The 21761-nt window shown below is 42.8% G+C and overlaps 1 protein-coding gene across 4 annotated transcripts in view; it reads left to right on the plus strand.

Moving 5' to 3' along the window:
• The window catches only part of KCNAB1 (potassium voltage-gated channel subfamily A regulatory beta subunit 1), a 344012-nt gene that overhangs the window by 270476 nt on the left and 51775 nt on the right, over window positions 1-21761 (plus strand). For all 4 annotated transcript variants that reach the window (XM_031449620.2, XM_010986450.3, XM_010986459.3 and 1 more), the window contains exons 3-8: window positions 2240-2277; window positions 6696-6775; window positions 9314-9358; window positions 13012-13056; window positions 14891-14934; window positions 20014-20100. In XM_031449620.2, the coding sequence (XP_031305480.1) occupies window positions 2240-2277; window positions 6696-6775; window positions 9314-9358; window positions 13012-13056; window positions 14891-14934; window positions 20014-20100 (339 nt within the window). The remainder of the gene's footprint in view (window positions 1-2239; window positions 2278-6695; window positions 6776-9313; window positions 9359-13011; window positions 13057-14890; window positions 14935-20013; window positions 20101-21761) is intronic.

A 21761-nucleotide genomic window follows, 5' to 3' on the forward strand; every position in this document is an offset into this window, starting at 1 on the left:
TTCTTCAGTCCATTAAGTTTCCCAGCACCCATCTTTTCTGTATACCACTCATAGCTGGTTTCATTATGGTACCTTAAGTTGTCATTTTTCTTTGCAAATGTTCTTTGGATAGTCATCACATCCACCAAAAACAAAGTGCACTGCTATTTTTTTTCTTGAAATACTCAACTCTGTTTTTTAGGAGATGCACAGTCCATTTTCCTCTAAATGTTACAATAATGAAAATAGCAGCAGTCACATGGTTTGCAAATACAAAGGAAGGTGTGTGACTGACTAAACAGGGAGGGCAAAGCCCTTCCACAGAGGGCACTGCCCCTCATATTCAGGGGATGTCTGCCATGTGGGGACACTGGTTAAGGGAAGCTAGAAATCAGACATTTTAAAGAAAAATCTCCTAATTATCAAAATGTTGGTTACTCATTCCAAATTTATTAAAATACCAAGTAAGTCAGCACTGTCTAGCCAAGCAAAACAAGCCTGCAAGCTGAGTGCCAATCCATGAGCTGCCACTTACAACCTCTGGGGACGAAAACTGTAACAGTAAAGTCATCTATGTCCTACCTTTGTTTTAGTCCCCTAGAACTAAGAAGAGAAAGGGAACAATTACATCAGCATGCTTCTATGGAGTATGAATCCAAGGGCCATGATTAATTTGGAAATTTACTGATGAGGCAGCAAAACGCAGTTACAAAGGATAACCTTCTCAGACTCCGGCAGGAGTGGGGAGTCCTGGGCATTTCCCTTACCAGGTTGCTTGAAGTTAGAGTCTGCATCTGGAAATCAGCATAATAAAATTGCCTTGTGAGTTTGTCAAAATGATTAGAGGTGAAAGTATACACATTTCTCAGGGTATTGTTGGCATTTGGAAGGTGTTCCATAAATGGTAGCTATGACTGTTGTTACAAAACACAAAACGTGAGTTTCCAACAGCATTTTTGGTTGCCCTACAAACACCAGGTGTGCCCGGCTGCTCTCCCCCCTGCCGCCCCTCCCTCTCTACATCCAGTTGCATCACTCAGCACAGGGGTCCGCGCCACAGCTCGCTCCTCTGGCCGCTCAAGTCTTCTACCCCCTGCCCTGCCCGTGCTCTCACCTATACCTGGAATGCCTGCCCCTCCCTTCTTCGTCCAGCTACCTCCTTTGCAACTCAACCAAAATGTCACCTTTCCTTAGAAGTCTGTCTTTAGGGCCACCTCCCTTCAGTCTGGGTTGAGTGCTCCCTCACATCCTGCCTTGCGTTTGCCCCCATCCAAGCATTTGTCAACTAGGTTGTCAACTGTGAGCTCCTGGGAGAGAGGAGCTGGGGCCACCCCCTCACTGTGCCTGTCCCCGAGCACCTGTGTGCAATGCCTTTGCCTGCCATGTAATTAGGGCTCAAAAAAAAAAGTGTCAAGGAAGAGGGGTGGGAGGTGTAGTTCAGTGGTGGAGCACATGCTTGACATGCACAAGGTCCTGGGTTCAATCCCCAGTGCCTCTGTTGAGGTGGGAGGGTTGGGGGGCAAAGTTAAAAAAAAAAAAGTTCAAGGAGAAGGTATGAGGTGTTGAAGTAGCAACAGCCTACTCAGCGTCTGCTTCCCTCTTGCTTTACAAATGCAAATATTTGGCTGCTGGTTATCTTTCTCTTCCTCTTGCCTTTCCAAGCCTTACTTTACTCAGGCTACGGCCTCCACCCCATCCCCAAATCAATGGAGATTTCCATTCTGGAGTAGCAGGTAGTAAGACAGAGGGTGCTTAAGTGTCACTTCCTGGGGCTTGAAAGTGGGACTGGAAGGCCCTCTGAGAGGGTTCCTTTTGAAAGGTAATAGAGAACACAAAATAGAGTCCTCTATTTTGGAGGCAAAGGAAGGAAGAAATATGACCCAAGGTCTTACCTTTACTTTCAGAACTGGTGACTTCTTAGCTAAGCAAGAACAAGAATGGGTATGCAGCCAAAGCGGGCTTGGGCACTGCCATCTCGCGCACCAGCGTACGTGGACCTGGGTCGGGGCTGCCCTTAGCACATACGAGGCCTCTGAGTAAGACAAAGCATCCAGAGGGATGCAGAGGGATGTAGACCTTTGCTGGGGGACTTAGCAATGGGAGGAGGATGGGCAGGACTTCAGCCCCCAAGTGCTGCTCATCCAGGTCCTTTCAGGAACGACCTACTGAAGTAGCCCTGATGTAAGAAAAAGTGTTTCCCTTTATGCACAATATTAGGGAAATGATCATGAATAATGTGCAAATATTTATTCTTTTCTAGGAACATGGGTGACGTTTGGAGGTCAAATTTCAGATGAGGTGAGTTACTTTTGGCTTCCATTATGCTAGTGAGAGAAAATGCAGAGCAAACTGTATGGGTAGGAGTACTCGTCCTGGGATGCTGGCATTTTATAAGGATGATATTTTTAATCATAGGAAATGGTTAAGATTAACTCAATTTATTTTCATTTTTATCTTGCTTCTTATATTTTTCACATTTAGACAATTCATAGCCCTTGAAGTTGTCAATCTATTATATGCGCAGGCTCAATAATTAGAGAACAAACCAGTTTGGAATTAATATTTAGTCACTTTATGAAAAGATTTTATTGCTGGGGGTGTGTGTGTGTATTTTAGCTTCAGTTTGCATGGACTTTCCTGTTTTAGGATGGAATCTCTCAGTCCTGGGCAAACTGGGACAGTTGGTCACCCTGGTTTGGGCAAGTTAATCCAACCTCTCTGATCCTCAGTTTCTTTTATGCAAAATGGAATGGCAATGTTGACCTTGAAGGTCTGTTGAAAAGATTGACTATGTTATGCATGTCAGACATTTGTATAGCCCTCTGGACTAGTAGGTAGCAGACACTCAATAAATGGAATCTATAATAATTGTATTTACCATTAAATTCCTTTAAATCTCCATTTACACATTCAGAGCAGTGCTTACCAAAGAAATATTCTTCCCTTTGCCTTCATGGTGTAAGTGAGCTATGGAGTAACTGAGTACCAACAACTCCCTGATGAAATCCCCTCCGGTCCCTCCGAGCCTCCCTTATCTTCCTCAGCACCCTAAGGTGTCAGGGGAAGTGTACTGAGTGGATACACTCAGTGGGATCCTGTTCATTCCACATTAATTAGATTTACTAACACTTATATTTACCAACGGTTAGCCCCTAAGCTTAATGAACTGATGCCTCTGAAGTGCTCAGCCCTGTGCCTTGCCCAGGAATAAGCCCTTTATACGGGTACTTCTTACTATCAGTCCTATAGAGACGCTTGGGGAAATGGAGTGTCTTTTCTGCAGCTCCCAAGGTCACCAGTGTTATTTAACAGATCTCGGTGGGGGAGGGGGGGTCTCATCTTCATATTCTTATCTGTCTAAATGCTTGTTCCCAGTATTGAGCATAGATCACTACACAGAGTTTGTCACATGGGGCAGTCCTTGGGAAGTAGATGTGTGGTTGAAATTAGCATGCAGAACAGTTATTGGGAAGTTGGACCACAGTGCCGTCCCAGCCATGACCTCAGCTGCCCCCGTGGGGAGCTCGAGGCTGAGATGGCCTTGCAGAGTGGTCCCAGGGTGGGGCAAGAGGAGCGAGCATTTGCATACCTTGTATGACCAGTCGTTGGATAGAGGCTGCCCTGGGAGGCAGGTCTGACCTTGGGCTAGGCGACTCACTTTAGCCAAGTGCCATCTGATGGCAGCATTCCTAGCAGCTAGGGGGATAATCCCTGAGCTCTGAAGGAGGGCCAGGTGGCCATCCCAGGGTTGACTCCTGGACCCTCCAACTGGCATTGGGAAGGGTGCCTGGAGGAGGCACAGAGGCAAGTCCACAGGTATCAAAGCAATGGCTGCAGGCTTTAATCAGATGCAGAACAGGTACATGGAAGGAGAGAAGTCTAAAGTTAATAGTCTCCTGGGTCTAGCAAGTACAAAACCTTATACTGCCTTGGTGCTTAGAGGGGAAAATGACAAAAATATCTTTCCTTTCAGAGTAGAGGGGTCAACTGTAAACATGTTACTTCCCCCTTCATCTTTGCTCTCCCCTTGCCAGTGTCTGCCTGCTCTGCACAGAACCCAGGTTGCCCAGGTCAGAGTGTGCAGGGCTGGCCTCTGAAACGAATCATTTCAAAATTACAATTCTAAAAACTACACAATAAAGCTGTCGGGAAGGGTTACAGAGTCTCTCACCTCATACGCACACCAGAAAAAGAGCTATTGTCCTTTCCGGAGAGCAGCTGTGGCTCCCCTCCCTGCCACCAGGGATGAGACTGCCCACAAGAAGGAGAGGAGACAGCCAGACCACACTCACACCTGTGGCTGAACTGGTAGCACTCAGCTATTCCCATGTGGCAGTGCAGCCAAAAATACAAATAGACACGAATATGGGATCCCGGGATGACCACACCGTAATGTGCTGAGTGACATAAGCATCAGTGCGGCCTCGGGATGTGGTGATGTCCCCGTTACTGGAAGAGTTCAACTATTTATTAAATAGCCACTTGGCAGGAATAGTGTCAAAATGATGCAAACTTGAAAATAGGTAACTGTGAGGTCCCTCCCAAAGCTGATTTGACTTCAGCAAAAAACCAAGATAGATGTTACTCACGTGAGTTGTAATATTTTAAATAGTGATAAGAGCGTACTCCCACCTCATAGCACTTAATCCTCAGAGCTCTATTTGTCTTTTCTCACCTGTGGGTTGGTGAGGCTTCCTTTGATTGCAGGTAACAGTAAACCGAATGCAAATTGGCTTAATCAATAAGAAAAACTATTTCTACTTTCATATTAGAAGTGCAGGGGCAGGAGAGGGGTGTGGCTCAGTGGTAGAGCACATGCTTAGCATTCAGAGGTCCTGGGTTCAATCCCCAGTACCTCCTCTAAAAATAAATAAATAATAAACATACCTAATTACCTCCTTCTTCCAAAAAAAAAAAGTGTAGAGTAAAAGCAAGCTTCTGAGTTGACCCAGTCAGAGCCTCCATTCTATTTCCTAGTGATTCTCCTGGCTTTGTGTTCCTTTGTGCATCAAAGACTACACCCTCACCTGGTAAGAGAGTGGTAGGAATTCTGGTCTTCGATTAGAATAGCAGTAACTCTTGAGAATAGAGTATTGTTTCTAAAAAGTCTGCAAGAAGAACAGGAAAAGTGTTCCCAGAGGCCCTCAGCCAGCCTCTCCTCACATCTCACTGGCCCAGATGTGTCACGTGGCCTTCGCTGATGCACGGTTAGCCCATCAGGCCCCCACTGGACGGAGGTGAGGTCAGCTTCCCCTGAGACCTGTGGGCTCCCTGGGGGACCTGGACAGAATCTTCATTTTGCAGATGAAGAAACTGAAACACTGAGAGGTCAAAAGATGTACCCACATTTATTGATCTAGTGTGTGGTCCACTCAAGGCCAGACACGGGTCCTCTGACTTAGTTCAGTGACTTCTTTTCATTATTCCACATTCAGGTCTTCAAGTCTCTTGACTGGGAAACATCTCAGCAATCACTCAGTCCAATTCTCCATCCAGGATTCTCCATCTTACCTCGAAATTTCTTTCTAGATAAGACTTATTATACACATTTACTAATAGTAACCCACTAGTATGTCATGCAACACAATCCAAGGATGATAGACAATACAAGCACAATAATTTCTAAAATACAAGGCAGTCATGATGTGAAAAACTATACTGGTCTTAAATTTAATTTCCACTTAGGATAAATGTCACATCGTAGCAAATTAAAAGCAGTAATAGCATTTTTGCTGCTATTCCTCTAATGGATTTGCATGCAGTCCATTTTGCTAGCCTGACAATTTTCTGGCTCTGCTTATTTTTAAAAAATAGGAAAAGAGTTTATCTTGGAAATGCTGATGAAGCACCTTTAGCCTACAATGAAAAACATAATGGAATAATCAATTTCAACTATTTGCGAGGTGTGTAATTTTTCAGTTGACTGATAAGTCTACCAGCAAAATGAAAAACTGTCCTTTCTTCAGTGTTGTTGACCACCGTCCCCACAGAGCTGTCCCTCATGGGGTTGTTTCCAGGGACCCTTCGTGCTGCTCTCTCACACCTGCCGCTTGTGTTCAGCAGCACGACGGAAGGAACAGGGAGCTGGGTGAGCTACTTGCAGGCTGACCGGTGAGGAGCCGGCCCCCAGGTGAGCTGGCGCGCTCACTGCCTCCGCTCTGTGTCATGTCTTTCTGTGATGGTGCCCCGGGTTGTGCTGAGCTGTGGGCGGCAGGAGTTTTACAACCATCCCAGCTCCGTCTAACCCTTGGTTCATCAGCACAGTCTGCTAAGCCTCCCGGGAAGAAAGGCATGAGCTTTTAGGTCAGGAGTCACCCAGCTGCCAGAACTTACTGGCTTGGGGAAAAGAGGAAGAAAAGGAATGAAGCACCAGTGATACAAAGGACCCGGTTTGTCACAGAGATTCCAAGGCCACAGAGAATGTGGTCAAACTGAGGCTCCCAGCAATGAGAAGCAGAAGCCGTGCTCCTGTGGCCGCCTTATCCCAGCATGGAAGGAAATCCCTCAGGGCCTGGTCCAGGCTGAGGGAAGGGTTTTTTCCCCTGTACAGGCTGGTTGAATCTTCTTTTTTTTTTTTCTTTCTTTCATACAACTGAGAAAAGCAAGAGTGGTCCATGGGATTTCCATGTTCTTAAAGACCACCAGAGGATTCCAAGTTGCTTCCCAGGTTTGGAAAGCACTTGGCTTTTCTGACTGACCTTCGCATCCCCTTGCAGGTTGCTGAACGGCTGATGACAATTGCCTATGAGAGCGGAGTGAATCTCTTTGACACTGCCGAGGTCTATGCTGCTGGCAAGTAAGTCAGAGCCCGGTGTGTCCCTCAGGTGGCATTTCTGGAACAAAGGACCCTGCCCAGACCTTTGTTGACACATTGGCGAGAAGGGTCTATCCATCCCACACGTGTTGATGCCACTGCTTTTCTCCCTGCCTCTCCCACCCCTGCAGGACTGGGGACGTTGACCATCTCTGGGTCCATCTGCCCACCCAGACCTTCCCCACTCTGGTCCCTGTATGAAGAATGGACTGACTGGAAGCAGTAGCCACGATCTACATGAGGGGCCGAGGTGGTTGGGACCGGAGTGCGAGCAGCAGAGTTCCATAAATGTTAGCTGAATGTAATTCATTCAAATGAGCAGCTTCCAGTGTGGTTGTTCCAAAGCTAGTCTCGTTACTTCGTAAGCACAGCTCATAGCTCCTCAGCCCTGCGGTGAACTGGGACCTCCTCTCTGCAGGAAAGCTAGGGCTGCTTTTCCTGTTTGCAGGCCTGTCCCTCCACCCAGCAATACAGGTAGATCAGAGATTAAAGGAGAGACTCCCAAAGATGCCAAGAAGCCTGATTTTTTTTCTTCAACAAACCATCTTTTATTAACACTATTATTCCAAAATCACTCCAACAGGTTATAGCACAAGAGCAATTTTTCCAAAAAACCTTCTAAAATATAGTACTGAGAAGACAATCCTCAAAATACAGAATATCATTATATATTGAAATCCTCAGTCAGCTAGCTATAAAGGGTTTTATCACCTTTTTCGCCTTTTTTTTTTCAGTTGAAGTATTGTCCATGTGCAGTGTTGTGTTAGTTTCTGGTACAGCATGGTGATATATGTATACTTTCATAAGAGGGCGTTTCAGACCCCATTCTGAGGACAGAGAGGGCTGCAAAGCAGCCTCTCTTGCTGGAGAAGTCACCTCTAGCTCCAAGCTTCCTATGGAGCAGAGAGCATGTCTGGGGCTCCAGGACGGGGCTCACTGCCAAGTCACGCAGGCACCGTGCCCTCGGGCTGGGCCTCGGGGTCCATGCCCTCTGGTCTGCACAGCAAGCGCATTTCAGCAGAAGTGAAGCACTTTGGCCCCCGGCTGTGAACATGGATGCAGGTCCTGGCAGGGAGAGAATCTAAGAGGCTGGACAGCTGCTTGAGCAGCTCTGCAGTTCGCTACCTGGACTGTGGTACATAATCCCCTGCGGGCCTGATGCCCCCGCTCTGGGGAAAAATTATAGTCAAACTGCTGAATCAGGTTCGTAGCTGCCAGGTCAAAGTGCATTCTCCTAGCCTGGGTTTCCTCCTTTTCAAGGGCAGGTCTGTGTTTAAGGACCATCAGGGAGGTTCTGAGCCCACATCCTCGGTGTTTGAAAATGAAATCGATGAGGCCTTGCTCCTTTCCACACATCACTCTATCCCAGTGTTCTTTTCTCGTGTTGAATCCTGCTTAGTACCAAGTGGGGCTAAGGCTGGAAAAGGAAGCAGTGATTAACAAGTCTGTTAGAGTGGTGTTTGTATTCTTGTTCTGAAGGATAATCAGTCCTGATTATAATTATTGACTGATGATCAGTGTGTAACGAGATAGGTTCCCACTGCGAAGTGCAAGGTTGCAAGAGAAACAGACGTGGGGAAAGAACCCTGGGGCGACATTCCATGCCTGTCTACTTGGGGCACGCTCCTGTCTAACCCGCGCCATGCTTTATTACCAGCCTGTACACTCCAACAAAGGCAGACATTTCTCAGTTAAGACGAATCACAATTAGTGATGACTCGTGTACAGGCCACCAAAGGACAAAGCGCTGATTCTGCTGATGTCCCCATTTACAGAGCCTCTGAGAACACAGCTGCTTCTCACGACGTCGGTCTGACTGGGAGGAAACTAGAAGAAAGTTTTAGTCACCGTAAGCTTGGCTCCCAGCTGGGGTAGGCAGAGGAGGAGAGGACGGTGGGGATGTATAACTGCAGCTCTCCACAACCAGCCCAAGGGGCAGGAAGGACACTTCCCTATGACTTCTTACTCCTGCTCCCGCGACAGTGCTTGTCACTGGAACCCAGGACTTTCTCCATGGGGGCCACTGCATCCGCAGTCCTGGCTTTGGGACATCTAAACCCACACATGGGTTTTTTCACCCTGCAAAATTGCCAGCGAGTCAATATTTTCTGTCTGAAAAGAGTGAGGTCTCATTGTCCTCCCCAGGCACCATTGGAGACCACAGCCATTAGAAAGAAACCCTTGACTCCCACCAGACACTGCCAAGCAGGACAGTTATTTATGGGATCAGTGGCTCAAAAACACCAAACTGCCAAATGACTCCACTGCTTCCTAGTATCAGGACCGCAGGCGGTCTCCTGCCAGTGTGCCAGGATTTGGCAGGTGCTTCGGGAACGCTCCGGGAGCAGGATTCTGCATGCACAAGCAGAAACAGCGGAAACTGTGCCACCAGCCGAGAGTGGCTTCTATTTTCGGGACATGTAGGCACTGAGAGTTCAAACCAGGAAGGGATCTGGTGTTTTGGATTGACTCTTGCATTTCCAGGACACTGTATCCTAAAATATTATGTTTCCCCTTCAGGGCTGAAGTGATCCTGGGGAGCATCATCAAGAAGAAAGGCTGGAGGTAAGGTCTTCACCATAGTCACTTACTTGCCTTTAAAAAGGCTGTGATTATTTTGCACCAGAGAAAAGAAAATAAAATCACATGACAACTGACTGAAAGGCTGTCAAAAATAAAATGTCAACTCTTGGTAAAGAAATGATTTACAGTGCTTTGAAAATAAATATCAGTGAGTTCATTACTTGTGCTTCAAGAATTATTGACTAGTCATTAGTGACAATGAATCACCATGGGGATGCACAGAGGAGGAATGTTCATGAAATATTCGTGCCTCAAAGAAAGTGGCATTTTTGTGGTTTCCGACTGCCATTTGTGGTCATCCGGTGAAGGAAGCCAGCTGACAGGAAGCTGATTATCTGTACACATGTATTTATGTTCACTGTAAATTTTATCTATTAGATTTTTTAATTGAAGTATACTTAGTTACAATGTGTCAGTTTCTGAGTACAACATAATGTTTCAGTCATACATATATCATTGTTCATTTAGTTAACAACTCTGGATGCAAAGAAATGAAACAAGAATCCCTTGGAATATATATCCCAAAGCTTTCTTACCTGAACACAATTAGCCAGCACTGAGTCTCCTGTGTGCTACAGCCCTGGTGTCTGGGCATTCAGGAGAATGCTTCATCTGCTGTTCCCGGGGGGTTATGTCCCATCCCACCACCATCTATAGCCAAAGCCAGTAGTGATGAAGGATGCTATAACATGCTTCCCCACCCCACCTCACTACATGTGTCAACCCAGCAGTCACCTCTTCCCCAGCATGAGGACAGAATCAGGCAAACCCCAGCGAAGACCACCGGACAAATGTGGCATCCTCTTCTGCTCTGGTGTAAGATCTGCTGATGGCCAAATAAGTAACAGCCATATAGTATGAGTGGCAGCAGAAACTCAAAAATGTATGGAGATATATGAACAAATAAAATTTGGTGACCTACTTTCTGCCTCTCTCCTTACCTCTCCCCACTCCAGGAACTGTCAGGGTATGAAGAGAAAATTGTATTCAACCTTAAATTTGGAAAGATATTCACATCCCCACCCAGTTCTCCACCTCACCTGAGTTCCTTCCGCACCCAGAGTGTTGGTCCATCCATCGCTGCTCACAGAGCACTGTATCATTTCCAAGGGCTGCTGTACCAATGTGCCACAAAGGTGGCTTAAAACAACACTAGATTATTCCCTCGCAGTCCTAGGGGCCAAAAGTCCAAAACGAATGTTTGAACAAATGAATCCTTCCTTCCCTCTTCCAAGGTTTTGGGGGTTGCTGGCAATCTTCTGCCTTCCTTGGCTTATAGCTACAGCCATTCAACCTCTGCTCTGTCACCATGTGGCATTCTGCCCTCGTGTGTCTGTATGTCCTCTTATAAAGACTCCAGTCATATTGAACAAAGGACCCACCCTACTCCAGTACGACCTCATCTTCATTTAACTCATTACATCTACAATGACCCTATTTCCAAATAAGCTCCCATTCTGAGGTACTGGGGGATGGGACGTTATCACATCTTTCAGGGAGGGACACAATTCAACCTGTAACAGAGGCCTTGGAGGTGATTCCACTGACAAGCAGTGAAATCAGCAGGGAGGTGAAGGCTGCCAGGGGACACCTGAGGACGAGGGGGAGCTTCATGCAGTAGCTCACTTCCCCTCTGCACCCACAGGACGTTTAGTCATCCCTCACTATACGCTGCAAAGCTTAATAAATACCTTTGGTAAAAAAGAGATTAACATGCATCTTTCACAAACTGCCCTCCAGTCTTGCAAGTGAACACTCAGTGTATCCTCATGCTACAGAATATTGGTACAAGTTCATATCTGTTCACAGCTGCCCACCCGAGAGTGTCCAAAAAATAAACCATAACATCACAGCATGGAGGCAATAAAAGCCGTTTCAACTGGCATCCTTGGCTTCTTGTCCCAAGGCTATCACTTGCTAGCTGTGTTGTCCAGAGCAAGTAACTTCGCTTCTCTGAGCCTCAATTTCCCCTTCTGTAAAATGGAGGCATAACTGTTCATGGAGCATCGTGCTGATAAACTGAGATAAAGTACATAAAAGAATGTTGAAGGCTGTGCTGTATCAATGGGAGATACTCATACTGTCATTCTTCACCCACTCAGAAGAGCTGCTCTAAATGCCTCCATGAGGTCAGTGATAATTCACCAGGTTGCTGTCCACTCTCGCTGTTTGAACATAAATATTAGGGTGCACGCCCACGTAGGCCAAACATTTTACAGAAAGCCAGATTTTGGAAAAACAAGTCTATGGTGGTATTTGGATAGAGCGTGCAGCCTTGGCAGGCCCAAATGCTCTGAATAATGCAGAGGGCTGCACGCATGCTTTAATAAGATTCCATCCAGAGCTTTTTGTTGAAGCTCTGACAATGCTTGCTAACGGAGGCCTGGCTCCCCTGTGACAGATTGCCATTATACCAGGTATCACGAGGTTGACGGATTAAGCTGGAAAGTGCATCAGCCCTTTTGGGGTGCATAATCTCCAGATGCATATATCTGTGGGCCTCCTGTTACAGTGATTCAAATTACTTTTCTGGGAATTAACTTCATTGGGATGGGAGTACTGACATTTCCTACAAATTTTTCTTGTTGCAGCCAAGTTGTCAGAATTGTCACCGTCGTTGCCCATTGGTTATCATTAATCATGCTAGGCTCTTCTACCTGAGGGCCCCAGGCATCGACACTACAGCTGATGGAATTATAAATGCCTTATTTCAAATATTCCCGAAGTTTGGTCTTAACCTTTGAATCTCAAATGCTTTTTTTTCCCCCTAAACCAGTTCAAACGAATTATATACCTGGAGAAACTAAATCACACTGAGATCTGCCTCCCAATTTTAAACTATATCACTATAGTTCTCAAGACATATTTCATATCCCACAATCATAGTGATGCAATTGCATTTCCTGCCCTTGGGTGTGGTTTTGAGAAGGTAATAAATCTGCTGACAAGATTTCCACATTTCATTCCCTGAGGAATGAAACTGGTAAAACATTGAGTTATGGATCTTAGGACTGTTTTCCTAAAATAACATTTCCATTGAATAAGACATGCAGAGCAATTTTATTTCTATCTATTGACTATTATAATTTACTTCATTATTCATAGTTCCATGTAGTCAGTTCCTGCCTGTGAAGGCAATGGTGGGAAAAGGTCATAACTCGGAGATACTCGGGTCCATGGTCCTTGGCAGAGGCCAGGAAAGTTCAGATCAATCAGCATTAGGTCAGATGCTCAATAAGTGTTAGCTGGTGGCTGCTTGAGCTCCTAAAGCAATCCATCCTTTAAGTCCTTTCCCTTACCGTTACTTTTCACTTACCATTCTGAGCCTCCATGCCTACCTCTCACCTGCCAATCACCCAAGTGTTGCCACAGCCCTCCTCCTCCTCCAGCCCCTCCCAATAACGCTCCCTTCCCTTCAGGCCTCTTTCTTTAGGATCTGACTTCAAGTCCCTACTCACCAGCTTCCTTCTGTCCTTACATTTCAATGACATAAACCAACCATTTATCTCCTTGCCAATTTTTTAAAATGTGAGATACAATAAGTTCATTATGGTGCTATAATAATAATATGACCCGGTACAATAACCAGCAGTTTATTTAATATTTCTCTATGTGTTTGTCTGTTTACCATACAGGAGGTCCAGCCTGGTCATAACAACCAAACTCTACTGGGGTGGAAAGTAAGTTCAATACTTCTTATTTTCCCTGCTTGACAGGAAACAATCAGTAGCTTGTGCTTTAATCCTTTTATGCAACCATTTTACATTCAACGTACTCAAATTAATTGGTTTGGAAAGAAAGATTGTTTTTTTCCCTCACATGAAGGAAATAGCAATTTGCCTGGGATTCAGGTTTAGCAAGATACCCCCAAAGAAATTTAGTGCAAAGCATGTGGTCACTTGTTACTAAGTGATTCATGGAGATTTTCAAAATACCAACCTCATACTTAGAACCGTTTCCAAAATAGAGTTCAAATTTCAGGAAAAGAAAATAAGCACATAGCATCACAGATGAAAAGCTACTCAAATCTGCCAAAACTCAGAGACTTCTACGGAAAGCAATGATAAAAATATCTTGCCTCGCCCCACGTGTGAGTCTCTGATCATTTCTGTAGAAGGCTCTGAAAATGCTGATCAAAAAGACCATCTCAGTGAAGAATAACAGGAAGCTAGCTGCATGTATCACTTGCTGTCAGGCCAAATGAAAGAGTGGTCCTCTCTCTGTCGTGGGATGCAGAACACACTTCACAGGATGAACTGGCTTCTGATGGCCCTGCTGGTGTTTGAACTGGTACTTACATTATTCAGCAGGACTCAGAAGTGGCCTCTTTGTGAGACCACATGTGAGAAAACATCAAGCTATTCCATATACCTTTTCATGGAAACCTCCGAGATTTCCATGGAGTCTTAACAAAAACAAAGACAAATGCAAACAAACAAAACCTAATTTACTTCCCTCTGATTGACAGGGAATAGTTAAAAACAAATTTGGAAGGAAACTTCTAATCAAAATGTACGTGTATACACTCACACGCTGATATTTTATTGATGTTTTTGAGTTGTTTACGATTAATATGAAGACAGAAATGTGGAACTCAGATATTTATTCCTAGTGCAGTCTAATAAAAATAAAGCAACATGGTGCCCATAAGAAATGTTAAGTTTACATCGTGTGTACTCTGATTCCTAGTGCCATTTCTTGATGATTTGCGATGGTACTCAAAACCTTGCCTATAATTTAGAAATAAACAGGAAATAAGACAGTCTGCAAGAACTATTATGTAGTAGAGTGCTACATACATTATTATCTAATACACTTTTAGAAGATACAAAATCACCAAAGGCGAATGATAAACTACTACGTTTTAAAAGGGGGTTGCCAAAGTTATTGATGTTGAAGGAATATTTCATCAGTACTTTAAAACTCAAAGACCACATTTCTTTCTCATTGGCCAGAGCCTGAGGATGGTCTGGGCAGGCAAAAGTCCTGGTCAAAGGTTTGTCTTCTTAGGAAACTAATTTAAGGAAGACTTGGTACATCACATTTTAAAAGAAAATAGTTGTTCAGCTTCTTTTGAAAGTCAAAAGACACTTCTAAATTTGTTTCCTTTCTCAGAAAAGCCAGTGCTACCAGTAGCCTGATAATCTTATAGTAAGTAAGCTCACAAACTTTTTTTTTTTTTTTTGGCTTGAGATTGGTTAAGAAGATAGTAAGGCTGAGCCACATGTCAAGTGTCAAATTACATATGGACAAGGTGCACATGCCTGAGTTGTTATTAAGGCGATGTGATGTCTGTCATGGTTAATTCATCTTCTGGGGTCTTCAAAGAAGAGCCGCTCAGTGTGCTGCCCACCAGCCTTGTTTGCTCAGCCTGCAGTAGCGCAGAATTTGCCAAAAATAGGGCACAAAATTAACCATTTAGTCTAGAATGATTATTCTTCTGTACTTTTGAAAGAGTGATTTTTTAAAAAAGCACACCCCCACTCAAAGTCATTTGCTTCTTTTTCTTGTCAGAGCTGAAACGGAAAGAGGGTTGTCAAGAAAACATATTATTGAAGGTGAGTACCGCTGCTTCCATTTTATTTTTGTCTGTGGGCTGCTGAGTGCAGAAAGGTACCAACCAAATAGGTTCCAAACACGTTAGGAAGGGAAAAAATTCTCTATGTAAAGAACCACAACCAACCAAGTTTGTCCCTGGGCCTGAGTGTGGGGAGTGTGGTGATATAAAGGGAGAATGAGAACTCAAAAGAAAAAGACTGCATTTTCTAGAACTCTTCTCATTTACGGCTATGCTAACATTAACAAAGCGCGTCTGCAAGAGTCTTTAAAGAGCTTTGTTGAGATGTAATTTATATGCCACAACAGTTTCCCCATTTAAAATGTACAATTCTTTTGTTCTGAGAATAATTACAGAGTGTGCAATGGTCATCATAATTAGATTTCAAAACATCTTCATCTCCCCCCAAAGAAACCTTGTATCCACTAATAGTCACTTCTGTTACCTTTTTTTTAAAGTTAGGGTTTAACATCTGCCATGCATTAAAAAGTTTCAAGTGGAGTTTCTCAGAATGTTTTCTCCTACTCCTAAAACTGGGATGGTTCCATGTTTTAAATCACATAACAAAACGGTTGTTTACCTGAAAGGCAACTACAGGCTTAGACACAGCTTTTTCCTATAAAAGTACACAAACAATGCCCTTATTCTTCCAGTCTGACCTACCGAACTATTTCTGTTCTTTCATGCCAGATACTAAAGAAATTTGATCTGCTAGATTTTAACATTGGCACAAATTTGGGTTTAATGACTGTGGAATGGCTGAATAAATAAACAGACTTTCAGAACCTGAGAGGACCTTGAGATTCCAAATGAACATAATAAACCTATTATTGAAATTCCTACTACCTCCTTGTGAATCCAAGGAGCATGTTGTTCCTAACCAGATCTCAGTCAAAACTTTGGGCTCATTGAAAAAGCCTTTCATATGATTTTTTTCAAAACTACATTATGCACAAATCAAGCTAATTTTACACTCTGAAAATTAACTCAGGTGGCTAAGGTCACCCAGCACACAAGTGGCCTGAACTCTACATGAACTGGTCTTCTGTCTTATTCTTAAATAGTACTTCCCAAATGTAATGTGAGTGTGAATCTCCAATGTTGAAAATGTCACCTTCATCACAGGACAAGTACCAATGAAACCAGAGGATAATGACTTGTAAACCTCTTCAAACTTTATTTTAGGTCTAAAAATCTCATGTCCCTTCTTTTTTTCCTGTAAAATTCACTCAATTCCCTAATTTCAGCCTGCCTAGAAATATCTTTTGAGCTGACTCTCTTGCAGTCGTGAGTGTTTTTGTCTTTGGCTGAGACTATAAACTGAAAAATAACACCAACAGTAAAACGTAATAATAATTGATTCTAATTAATCTTCAATCTCAAAAGTTTAAAATTTTGTTGAGTTTCACCTTATGAACAATGGAGTTCCTGTTAAATTTTAGAACCTAAGAGAGAGATTGACTTAGATTTAAGTTTACTGGAGTCACTTGAAAGCTATTTTTCTTTACATAACGCAATGTATTCTCCTGTGGACTTCTGAGGAATGGCCAATTAACTTCTGGGCATCTCCTCAAGGGCAGGGAATGTTTCTCCTGCTCCTCCTGTTTTTCACTCCAACAGACATTGGGTCAGCACTGAGGGGCAGGCTAACATAAAAAGTGCCTTCAGTGAGTGCATTCACTGAATGGGAGCATTTACCTCCTTGGGTTACGATTAACTGTTCAGATAGCTCTCTGGAGCCAAGGTTAATGCATTTTTGCACATCTACTTAAACTTAAAGCAACACCTGGCCCCAAGCCAATGCTCAACAAACATTTGCTAAGGGGAGATAGAACATGACTGTTTGTTTCTTGGAGATAAACCCTAAATGGCTCTCAAGGAGACATTTGTTAGCATGTCTTTATGTTGCTACAATTTAGCTATAAGATTAAAGCATCCAAATAGGGAAAAGCAGTGCCACCTGACTGGGTTTGCAGTCCCAAGAAGATCAAAACAGAAAGATCATCGAGCTCCATTTCATCTTTGGAAAGATGAGGATACTAAGATCCAAGGAGGCGAAGAGACACTGGCAAGATCATTCAGGCCAGCCCAGTTTAGTGCCCTGGATCCCAAGTCCTGTGCCTCACCTGCACATAGACCTTTCCTCTAAATGCCAGACCGGCCCATCCAGCTGCCAAGAGCTCCATGGGGTTGACTGATGTGCTGACACCACCACCAACAACCTGCTTTTCCCTGACCTCCCCATCTTACTAACAGTCACTTCTCTTCTCACGCCAACATCTCAGAGTCCTCCTCGATACCTCTACCTCCACATTCTGTATTCAGCACACCAGGAGTTCTCTTATTTCTACTTATACAACTTGTCCCAAGTTTGAACACACCTCACCAACTTGGTCTGCTTCGGTGACAGCCTCACTGGTCTCCCTCCCTGCCTGCCCTCTGCCCCTACAGGTCATTCTCAGCAGGACAAGTGAGCAGTTCAGAACACAAATCTGACAGCATCATTTCCCTGGCTTAACTCTCATTTCCTTACCTCCCAGCCCCTCCCCATATTTTTCCATCTCATGTAGAGTAAAATCTAAAATTCATACCATGGATTCCAAGACTTCATGTGATTGAGATTTTTCAAAGTGAGTGGAGAGTGTCTCTTATGAGCACAACCTCCTTTTACTCCACTTCAAACCCAGAGGAGGGACCAGGTGGGTCACTGACGAGATGCACCATTTCTTATATTCTCACATGAATACTCTAAAATCTTGGCCTGACTATCAAGGGGAAAAATGCTTTCCAGAGGAAGAATTGAGAGATGAGGAACGACTGAGTACAACGAGGCTGGCTGGCCTTTACGTCAAGTCCACGTCATGACTTACGGCTACACGTTATTACCTTGAACAGCGAAATCATGCCAGCAGATGCCCTCAGCGTGCACTTTTTGCTCCTTGGGGATAAATGCTGTGTCCATGCCTGTCTACCCACCTAGAGTCGGGCACAGTTTCAGGATCAAATCAGAATTCAGTACACATGTAGGGCGTGGAAGAGGAAAGGACTTAAGTCACGACTGATCACACAGCATTCCGACAGGGCCAAGTTAGTCGTAGCTTCTCCTAGGTTAACTCTCAGCCCACACTGAGATCTTCAGAAGGGACCGAGGGAAGGGGCATCATCAGAAAGGAGGGCGTTTTGTTTCCAGTGCCAGGTAGGGGCCAGAACTGTCACTAAATGCCTGCCTCTAAAACCAGGAGGGCCAGTGAAAATCTTTGGCGTCTAGTCATTCTGAATCTTTCCAGATGTGAGAACGTTATAATTATGGTACTTCTATAGGCTGTTGCTCTTACCAAATGTGTGCCAACTAATTTTATTTGCCCTCTGGAGCAGCAATTCTAAAGGTAGTGAGTCTTGATATCTCCACTGCGGACTAGAGAACTGAGTCACACACAGTAAAAGCCAAATAATCCAAGCAGGATCATATGCCAGCATGCAGATTTCCAGCCTTTTAGACCTGGGGATACCCTATTACTGGTTTGCTTGGTTATATTTCCCTCTCCTTACCTCCTCCATACACAGAATTGCTTCCAAAATGTGGCTCCTATCATAGTGCTTTTTAAGGTAAATTTAATTTCAAGATGCCCGTTGAGATAGCTGGTAATACCCTGGGCCTGAAAGTCCCCGCAGTTTTTTAAGAACAGACATTGGACTTTATAATACCTGTCTGCCCTAATCTCTTCATCAGTGCTGCTTTTAACAAGCCACCATCACAGACAGTCCTTCCTTAATGAGTGAAAGAAATATTTCCGAAACTGTATTCAAGCACTCCATTTTCCTGTCAGAAAAGTAATTGTGGCTGGCCGATAAACCAGTTTGAAAAATCAAATTTAAATGAGCCAAATTTAAATTTATAAGAGCCTCATTTAACATGCAATTAATTTTATGCCTATTATAAAAGAGAAAAACCTCCAGTCTTTCTGAGGAATTAAATAAGCTGATAAGGAAATGCTGTGCCTCATAGAAATGAGATAAAATAATTCTCAAACACTGTCATCCTTCTGGTTGTGTAATAGTATATACAATACATTCTATTTCAGGAAAGTATTAATTTTACTGAAATTAAATATTTTTTTCTGAGTAATCATAGAAATGTGACCGAATGGTTAGGGCTGAAACATAGATTATTGGTTCCAGATTTTTTTTAAGGTCTATTTCCTTTATATTACCACTTAAATCTTTAAAGCTCCTAGTGTTTTTGTTTCTTCTCAAAAGAATGGGGAATAATAGAAATAGTGGAGCTCAGCTATATTTAAAGTTGTTCAGACTTTGTTCCAATTAGTAAATGTGGAATGGAATTTTCATTTGCCAACATTTTATTACTAGGAAAACCCACGTGTACATTAAGATGGAGTCATCAAGTATATGTAAAAATAGATTTTAAAAAATTTCTTCTGTATAGCATGGGGAACTATATTCAATATCTTGTAACAACTTTCAATGAAAAAGGATATGAAAATGAATATATATACATGACTGGGACATTGTGCTGTACACCAGAAAGTGACACATTGTAACTGACTATACTTCAATTAAAGAAAAAAAAAAGATGGAGTTGTCAATCATTTATTTATGATTTACACCATTTTAATTTTTTTAATGTGCAATAAATATAGCTCCATCCCACTATAAGCCCAGTAAGTATTTCAAAACATGACATTAATGTGCATTTTCCAAGAAGAAAGAAGTTAAACTCTTAGGCTGCTTTTCATTCTAAACTTTGCTTCTGGATACTGCCAGATACAGATACAGGAGCCACTGTGAAAGGTCATTACCAAGTGTGGATTCCCAGTAGGCAAGAGCACTAATACCATAGAGAAAGGTCTAAGGCTTTTCTCTGTTGGAGACAAGGTCAACCTTTGATATATTTTTAAAAGGTTCTGAGAGCCAATGAACACATCATTGTATTCAATGTCTTTTTGAATCTAAGTCAGTGGTTCTCTTTTTTAAAGTAAATTCTTGAAGGTAACCAAACTTCAACTATTTCTAATAATGCTCATATTCAGACTTGTTAAGATCTTCCTGCTTCTATTCCCAGGATTGAAGGGCTCCCTCCAGAGGCTGCAGCTCGAGTATGTGGACGTAGTTTTTGCAAATCGCCCAGACAGTAACACTCCCATGGAAGGTGAGTGAAGAAATTTAATAGAAGACTAGAGTGATTAATTCTAGTTGACAACTTCTTCCACTCACAGTAGGAAATGAAATATATTCAGACTGATCTGACTGAATATGAAAAATAAAAACCTTTTCAGTCAATTTCTTTCAGCTGCAATGTTTACCCACAAAGCCAGGGCTCTGCATTCTGCATGTGTATTAATTTTTCAGCAGCTGCAGACACCAGGATTTGGCTCCTGCTGTCACAGTGCTCCAGGTTTGTTTCACTTCTGTGATTTCATCAACAAAAACAATAAAAGTAATTGGAAGGGGAGTTTATAACCCAGCCATCATGACTTTGGAGGGTGCTCTCCAAGAGTCTTCCTATTTTATAATGACTCTGGGTCTCATTAGTTTCCAGTCTGTGGTGGTAAGTGTGAAGTGCTACCATGAGCAGAGGCTTTACAGGAGCGACTGCTTCAAAATGAGACTCTTGGTTGCCATTTGGTTTTTGATTCTCAAGGAGCTGCAACATTTTATCCCCTTTCTGAGGACAATTCAAGCATCTCTCTGTGGAAGCTTTCAGAATGTCCCTAAAACCAGTTTTTTTCCATTTACATTTGTTTGTGGAACCTACCTAGGATGATTGAGAAAGAGGATCAAATTTGGGAGGACAAATTTAAAAAAATGTTCTGGTTAAGTGAGATTTACAGTCATATGGATTATCATATATCTGAGGTGAATGAGAACAAAGATACTTGGGAAAAAAGAAGGGGAGGAAATAATGTTCTGATTATTTGAGGCTTGCTATATGACATGGATTTATAAATTTTCAAAGAATTAGAATACTCAACATAAAATTCCACTAAGGTAAATTTGGTTTTGCTGATTCAAAAGGTAATTCAGGATCTTGTATTAAATCAGGTTCTGTAAAGATTTGTTCTTGCTAGAAGGTTATAGAAGTTATGGAAGTTATGAAAGATTGAAGTATGTATAAATTTTTCTGTTGCGTTTCTGACAAAATGCATTTCTGACCAAAAAGAGTTATGAAACTGTTTTCCTTGCTATTTGTGTCTTTCAACTGCAGAGTAATGTTTAAAATATATACTTATATATCTGATTTTCTCCTAGAGTTTTCTACTTTCTTGATTTGAGTAAATTAGGAGATTATTATAAAGCAGTACCATTGTTGGAAATTCATGATAAGAAATTATCCATGGAAATGACACAAATGCATATTTTTATTAAAGCAAAGACTAGGTGTTTGATAAGGCAAATCATAAACATTTTATTCATGTAAGAAGTGCTTATTGCAAGGATAATATGATGTCACACCATTCTCAATGTCACATTAAAATAGCACTGAAGCTATCATGTGAGCACAACTGTCAAGCAAAATGCCGTTTAGTGGCGGCTGTGAAAGACTGAAATTGCTTCCCATTTTAAGTGCCTAGTGACTACTTTCCTCTTTGGAAAAATGTCCTTTGCAATTATGCTATGTACAGGATAGAAGAACATCTGGGATTTTTTTTTTTTTTTTTTGGCTTATTTTGCCCATTCTATCACTGTCTTTAATCTGAGAGATATAATGTAGACGTCTCTGAAACAGAAAACGTTATAATTTGCATTATATACCTACAGAAAGAGGAAATTTCAATTAGAAGCCAAGCTATGTGATACTGATAAGATAAT

Source organism: Camelus dromedarius, chromosome 2 (genome assembly GCF_036321535.1).
Source record: "Camelus dromedarius isolate mCamDro1 chromosome 2, mCamDro1.pat, whole genome shotgun sequence".
In the NCBI taxonomy this organism is placed as follows: Eukaryota; Metazoa; Chordata; class Mammalia; order Artiodactyla; family Camelidae; genus Camelus; species Camelus dromedarius.